The sequence below is a fragment of the Artemia franciscana genome, chromosome 5 (genome assembly GCF_032884065.1).
Source record: "Artemia franciscana chromosome 5, ASM3288406v1, whole genome shotgun sequence".
Taxonomy (NCBI): Eukaryota; Metazoa; Arthropoda; class Branchiopoda; order Anostraca; family Artemiidae; genus Artemia; species Artemia franciscana.
The window spans coordinates 6,344,699-6,352,781 of NC_088867.1; the positions used below are offsets into that span (position 1 = coordinate 6,344,699).

Consider the following 8,083-nt stretch of genomic DNA (forward strand, 5'->3'; position numbering starts at 1 on the left):
ATGCATTTGTTTATTAGTAATTAGTGCAGTTATTAGTACACAAGAAAGTTCGTATAATTATATAAAATACACGGAAAACAACTAAATAAGGGGTAATTCCGGTAAAAGTATGACGTCAACTTTTGCTTTCAATTTTTTCAATTCAATTTTTTACAGGTATGAAAAATAAAGTCGTCAAATATATTTGTCATGGTATTCAAAATTAGATTAAAAACATTGAATTAAAAGATTTTATTTGATTTCCTTAATTTTAGTTTCAATGTTTAACTTTTACAAAACTGCTTTGATAATGCGTTACCTTTTATCAACAATTGAGTTTAAAGGCATTAAATATTTTGATGTTTGATAGCCATGTTCAAAACTGTCGATATTGTTAAAAAATATTCGTCCGACGCTTCGGCATTGCTCAACAGAACTTAATGCTGAAAGCTAATATCTTAGTTTTTGTAAGTTTTGTAAAGCTATGGTTTTGTGTATTTTTGTAATTAATTACTTTTTTTCATGTTTATGTACTTTTACTTTAATTGACATACTTTTTTCATTGCCATTAGAAAAATGTTTGTCTCTAGGCTTCATTAAAATAAAAAAAAAAAAAAATCAACTGAAAGCAAGGGCTAACATTAAAACATAAAACGGACAGAAATTATTACGTATATGAAAGCGGTTTCTCCCTCCTCAACAACTCACTCTTCACGCTACAGTTTTTCGGCACTATAAAAAAAAGTTATAAGAAAACTAATAAAAAAAAAAAAATTAAACAATGGGTAAATTTTACAGCTTAAAACATTTCCCCAGAGGCTGTAGGGGGGGTCATTTTATCTCTAAAGCCATAGTTATAGGGCTTTCCAATGATGTTGAAGAAAAGAGCCATTTCAAAATTTTGATCGGACGATTTTAGGAAGAAAGTGGCGTGAGAGGAGGCCTAGTTGCCCTTGAACTTTTTTGGTCACTTTAAAAGGGCACTAGTAATTTTCATTTCCGTTAGAATTTCTGCTTCAGTTACTTTTTTACTGTTGTTTACTTCAGCTACGACAACAATGTTAGATTTTGTCTCTGCTTCCTCTATTTCATCTTCGTTAGTTACGAGAGCACTTCTTGCAACTTCGTCAACTGCAACGTCTTCAAAGGACTGCTGAAAAATTGCAAAAGTATCTATCTCTTCACTTTCGTCTGAATCATCTTCCTCAGAAAAAGTGGTCCTGGCACTTGGAATTACCCGAGTTTGAAAACCAGAAGCATTAGTGTATGGATTGAACTTTAAAGGTGAAGTGTAACAAGCCAGATATATCAATAAGATGGTTGATGCCAGCCACAAGTCGTTAGAAGCTGTATTTTTTAAATGGGAGTGCCAGCTATTTATTCCTTCTATAAAGGACCCAAATCGATGTGGTTGTGGCGACATTCTTCTTATCCACCAGACCAGAAAAATCCCAGTGACTAAACAGATCCAAGAATGGATCCCAGATAAACACACCCTAACTAGTCCGACAGATGCATTTGGCGTGATTGAATTCCAAGGTGGCGCGCATCCATCAAAAGCACAGTATATTCGGCTATCTTACGACACTCGACCTGAGGCTATACTCCAGCTCCTGTTGAAGCGATGGATGCTTGAGCTTCCTAAATTAGTGATATCTGTACATGGAGGGAAAGCAAATTTTGAATTACCATCGAGGTTGGATGGTATTCTGAAAAAAAGGTTTGCTTAAAGCAGCAAAAACGACCGGTGCTTGGTTGCTAACGTCCGGAACAAATACAGGTGTTACCAGACACGTTGGTGACGCACTGTCTTCTGAGAGGTCACCTCGACTCCGCCCTGGAAGGGTCGTTAGTATTGGGATAGTTCCTTGGGGAATTGTTGAAAACCGCCAGTCTCTAGTCGGAAAAGGGAAAGATGTTCCATATATGTCAATCGACAAACCAAGGTCTCATTTGGCGGCTCTTAACAACCGTCATTCTTACTTTTTACTTGTGGATGACGGATCGGTCGGCCGCTATGGAGCTGAAATAGAACTCTGGCGCAAGTTAGAACGTATCATATCTAGTCAAAGACTGCCTTCAAAGACACCTTGCAATGTGCCGATGGTCTGTCTAGTCGTTGAAGGAGGAATACACACTATTAGGAAAGTTCTCAAGTATGTATCCGAAAAACCTCCAATTCCAGTTGTAGTTGTTCAAGGATCTGGAAGGGCTGCAGACCTTCTCGCTTTTGCCTACAGGTACGTTGATGAAAATGGTGACTGTACGGTGACTATATGGAGAAAGCTAAGGTTCTATATTTCGAAATTTTGCAGTGTGTTAAAAAGAAAAACTTGATAACCATATTCCAAGGTGATGAGCCTGTAGAGACATATGGTGAAAACGCAGAAGAACTCGATTTAGCAATTTTAACGGCTCTTTTCCGATCACGTCATTTATCAGTGCCAGAACAACTGAGCCTGGCATTAGCATGGAATAGAACAGACTTGGCAAGACGAGAAATATTTATCTATGGACAAAATTGGCCTGAGGGAGACCTAGACGAGGCAATGATGGAGGCGTTAGCAAACAATCGTGTTGATTTCGTCAAGCTCTTACTTGAAAAAGGAGTCAGCATGTCACACTTTATAACTATTCCAAGGCTTGAGCAGCTATATAATGCCAAAACTGGACCAGCCAATACCTTGGGTTATTTGGTGGCTGACATTCGACCACATATGCCGAGAAACTATCACTTCACACTGCTCGACACTGGATTGGTCATAAACCAGCTAATGGGCGGTACATATAAGAGTTCATACTCAAGTCGTAAGTTTCGAGAAGTCTATCATCAAGTGATGAAACAGCAGTATGCCCATCATTTAGGTAAATCCAGTTTTAAGATTCCCAACTGCTCTTTGAAGGCTGTTGGAACAGTCACAGAAGATCTGGAGAGTGAGGATGTCATTTTCACCTTCCCTTTTAATGAACTCCTGGTATGGGCGGTTTTAACGAAACGCCAGTCTATGGCGATTCTTATGTGGCAACATGGAGAAGAAGCCCTGGCAAAGTCTTTGATTGCTTCTTGTCTTTACAAGGCTATGGCGAAAGAAGCGGCCGACGATGACCTTGAAGCTGAAGTTTGCGAAGAATTGAAGAAGTATTCTGCTGAGTTTGAGAGTCTTAGTCTTGAACTATTAGACTTCTGCTATAGACAGGATGATGATATGACTCTGCAGCTGTTGACTTGTGCCCTCCCACATTGGGGTCGACAGACCTGTCTCTACTTGGCAGTTTTATGCAACTTCAAACCAATGCTATCACATCCAAGTGCACAAATTCTTCTTGCTGATCTATGGATGGGTGGACTTCGAACACGGAAATCTCCAAATTTAAAGGTTCTTCTGGGGCTACTGTTTCCACCCGCTATATTGACACTTCAGTTTAAGTCGAAAGAGGAGCTACTTTTGATGCCGCAGACTGAAGAAGAACATTTGTATGAAATTGAAGAAGAAGAAGCACCCAGTGAAACCAGTAGCTTTCTGGATATTCATAACGCTAATTCAAAAACAGACAATGACGGATATTCTAAAGGAGAAGAGGCTCATGATGTCCATAACTATATATTTTCACGCTCAGATTGTCAAGATGTTTTACAGGGTCAAAATGGGAGCCCATATTTAGACAGTTCGAGTGACCAGCAACTAGATCAGAAGCATCGAAAGCAGTTGGAATCAAAGAAAAAAATTTATGAATTCTACGGAGCACCAATTACAAAGTTTATGGCCCATTCAATGGCTTATATTACATTCTTGATTATCTATACATACACTGTATTGATTCGGTCCCTTCCTTTGCCTGAATGGAATGAATATTTTTTATTTACATATCTGGCTGTTTTTGGCATCGAGAAAATGAGAGAGATTATTGACATTGACGCTCCCAATGTATTGAAGAAGATCAAAGTATGGCGAACCTCTGCATGGAATGTTGGAGACACCATTGGCATTGTCACATTTATGATTGGTTTTTGTTTGAGACACATACCAGAAATTCTCGCCGAATCAAGGGTTATCTATAGTGTCAATATAGTATTTTGGTATGTCCGAATCCTTAGGATCCTAATGGTTAGCAAGCGTCTTGGTCCACTTGTAACATTGATCGGAAAATTTGCTTATACAATGGCTTATTTTGTCATTTTGCTAGTTGTCTTTCTTCTCGGCTATGGTGTGTTCCGGCAATCCCTTTTATACCCGAATAACGAGCCAAATTGGCTATTAGCCAGAAATGTCACTTTTCAGCCATATTTTATGATTTATGGTGAGTTATTTGCTGAAGAGATCGATGCTCCCTGCGGTGAATTAGGAGAAGATCCGTGCGTACCTGGTCGCTGGCTGAATCCAATTTTTATGACTGTCTACCTCCTAATGGCAATAATTTTATTATTAAATATGCTCATCGCCATATTTAATAGCATTTTCATTCGAACCAACGCTATAGCTCATCAGGTGTGGATGTTCCATCGATACTCTGTGGTAATGGATTATGAGCAAAGACCTTCGCTGCCACCTCCTTTTGTGGTTCTATCATACCCATTTTTGATTTATAGATGGTGCAAAAGGTGCATTAAAGGGCAGCCGAGAGTTTTTGGTGGAGGTTTGAAGCTATTTTTAGATGAAGAAGGCTTAGAAAGGCTTAGAGATTTTGAAGAAGAATGTATGGAATATCTTGCTCTTGAGAAGGAAGAGAAAGTTCGGTCTTCACGTGAAGAGCAAAATAGGATATCATATGAACAGTATGAAAAGCTATATTTGCGATCAGAAGCACTGCTCTCTTCAAAACAATTAATTTTAGAGCATTTGTGCCGTCTTGAGCACATTATCTCCACTATAACCAATGACAAAGACAATGTTGGATCCTTAAGTAACGGGATTAAAAATCTGTTAAAATTTGATTCTAGATTGTACAGTAACAGAAAATCAGATGAAGCGGATTTGCAGCCGCACGTCACAGTAGCTGAATTGGAAAAACTCAACCGAGTTTCTGAAGCAGCACATCGTGTCTGCTATGTATCTGAAATGTCCTTTGATGAAGAATCGGACGATTCTACGGATAACGTACAGGACTTTGATAGATCAAGACATAGTAGCATTAAAAGGAAATATCGTCATAAATCTGGTTCATCAGTTAACGAAATCATACCTGAACACTCTCCTGTTCCTAGTATAAGCAGTTTTCCCTCTCGTCATCGTCTTAGTCACATGAAGTCCTGTCCCTCCAGCTGTGAACATAAGCCTGACAAAGAATTCAGTTTTCAGTCTGGAGGATTTCCTATGAGAGGATGCTCTTCAGAACGTGTCCAAGCTGTCAATATTACCCAGCCCATTCCAGGTACATCCAGTTACGATCTTTTGAGACAAGCTCAGCAAGAACTCAGATCATTAGCAGATGAGTTAAATGACAGTAAAAATCACCTTCTTGTACCTTTTTTTCATTATCCGTCACTTGAAACGACTCGACGTGGAATCGTAGAAGCTGAAGATATGCATTTGAGAATTGCTGATTACAATCTGCTTGAGGGAATTATTGTTCAACGGCTTAGTGAATCAGAGAGTCCCAAGCCTGGTGTACAGGACACCATTAGCGATGGCAAAGACAACTTACCCAAAAGTGACAAGAAGATCCACAAAGAAAACATGAAGACCCGCTTACCAAACCCAGATTCAGGACTGTCCCTACCTGTCGGCCAGACAGTTGTATCTTTTGTTTCAACGAGACCAAGGAAGCGTACCATTTCAATTTCAATGATTCAAAAACAGGCTTCTGTTATGGGGGAAAACACAGAGTTAGAAAGTCTTGCTATGGACGTACTTGAAAAGGGGCTAGATGAAACAGATATCCCCTTTTAATTTCCTCGTCGATGTTTTATTGACTCAATCAGTCTTATATTGTGATTGAAAGTACAATGAAAAAGTTAATAAATATGTTTACTCTATTAGGGTGAAATCTTCTTTCTGGGCAAGCTTCTCGTATGTTTCAAAGAAATATATGTTGATCCAGTATACTATGAGGCTATTAGAGTGAAGTGACTGAAACTTTCTGTGATCGGCTAAAATTTTGATTCTGGGAAATTTCTACAATGATTCATTCACCTTATTCAACTACTTTCTTGAAAATAAGAAAGTTTAGCCAGAGAGCAATTTTATACCATGATAGTTACTGGGACCCGTCCTACGCTTAAGAATGTATAGTATGGTAGTCTTTTTTAGTTACTCAATTGACTTTCAAATGTCGGAATTACGCTTTATTCGGACCCAGAGAAGTGAAATCAACAGTAGCTTTCGTAAGAAAAATTGCGGATTAAGTTATAGAGACATTTAGATTATATGGGATATGAACACTAGCTATGCAATACATGTAGATTGCATTGTGTTTTTGCGCTTTCTTAACATGACTGTTAAGAAACAGTCATGTTTCGTGCCGGCACGATAGAGATTCATGTAGTGCTTGCTGTTCCTGAGCCCGTTAGTGATGATATGCCCATCATTAGCCCAACACCCAAGAGAAAAGCTTAGACTACTCCTTAAAGTCAAGCCAATCTAGCCCCACGATGAAAAAAAACAACTTGTACATTGCCAATCCTTTGCTGGCACCATAAAAGAGTCCTTGATAAATTTTTTATTTGATGTCCGAGTATGAGATCTTCTGTCATTTCTTCAATGACGATATTCATGATTTGATTGTCAAAGAGACTATCAGATATACGTCACTTAAAAAGGTGACTTAGGCTTTACTTTAAGCCTTTGAAGACCTAAATACTTTCTTGGCGATTAAACTGCTGTCTGAGTATAATAAGCTTCCAAGTGAACGCTTATTCTGGTCCAAGTCAGATGACAAGAGTGTCGGTATCGTAGGCAAAGCCATGAGTAGAAACGCTTTCACTAAGATAAAGCAGTATCTGCACTTCGCGAACAATGAAAGTCTTGCCCTTGGCGACAAAATGGCTAAGGTGCGACCACTCTTTGAGATTGTAAACTCGAAGTTGAAACAGCTGGAGACCTTCTGCATAAACTCTCCACAGACGAGCAAATAATACCATTCTACGGGCGTCATAGCTACAAAACGTTTATCAAGGGTGAGCCAATTCGTTCTGGCTACAAGGCCTGGGTATTAGCTTGATCTCATGGATATCCTTTCAACATCGATCTCTATCAAGGGAAAGCAGCAGCCACCCTCTTGGCCACTCAGTACAATAGTGGTAACAAAATTTCTATCAACTTTTGAAGACCCATCTAGCATTAAGTTTATTTTGACAACGTTTTTACAGGCTATGACTTGCTTGTTCATTTTCAACGCCTTGGTTTTAGGGCGATTGGAACAGTCCGTGAAAATTGCTTAAGAGGGTGTCTTTGAAATACTCTAAGGCTCTGAAAAAGAAGGAGCGGTGGTTCTTTGATTTCAGATCTCTAAGAACTATTTTAGCTGCTTAATGGACTGACAGCAAAGCTGTATGCGTTGCAACCAACTTTACTACTATTGAGCCCAATTTTCATGCCCAACCGTTGTCAAGGAGTGCTTGTAAAGATATATTTATCCCACAGCCAGCCATTGTCAAGAGCTATAACTAAAGTATGGGTGGTTTTGACCTCCTAGACAACACCTTTCTTGCTATAGATCCATTATGAGAAGCAAGAAATGGTATTGGACGATTGGTCTCATTCTTCTGTGCATCTTCGGTGTAGCAGCTTGGAAATTCTACTGTCGGAATAACATACGTTAATATGGGCTACGGTTTGCCTTTTATTAGGTTGCAGCTGAAGCTGCAACCATGATACTGTTGCAATCATGAACCAGGGAAACAACTTTTTAAAAGATATTTGTCTTATATTTATTTATATATTTCGAACGCTTCATACGATATAAAGAAACCACACAAAGACGGAAGTTAAAATAGAGAAAATTACAAAAAAGGAATAAGAAAAAAGACATCACAACGTTTATCAGAACAATGAATGAAGATCATTTATAAAACACTGAACAACAGTTATATATTTACAACTTTAAACAACACCGTATAAGATCCGTAATCCGTAAGTGAAAACTGATTTTACGGTCATGTTTTAAA

General features: G+C 38.7%; 1 protein-coding gene across 1 annotated transcript; it reads left to right on the forward strand.

Annotated features, from left to right (window-relative positions):
• Window positions 1-1,243: 1,243 nt before the first annotated feature.
• On the forward strand, window positions 1,244-5,867 carry LOC136026816 (transient receptor potential cation channel trpm-like). The gene is given in 3 exon segments (XM_065703518.1): window positions 1,244-1,691; window positions 1,693-2,239; window positions 2,242-5,867. Coding segments are annotated over 3 exon segments (4,569 nt in total). The 5' UTR covers window positions 1,244-1,295.
• Window positions 5,868-8,083: the final 2,216 nt, after the last annotated feature.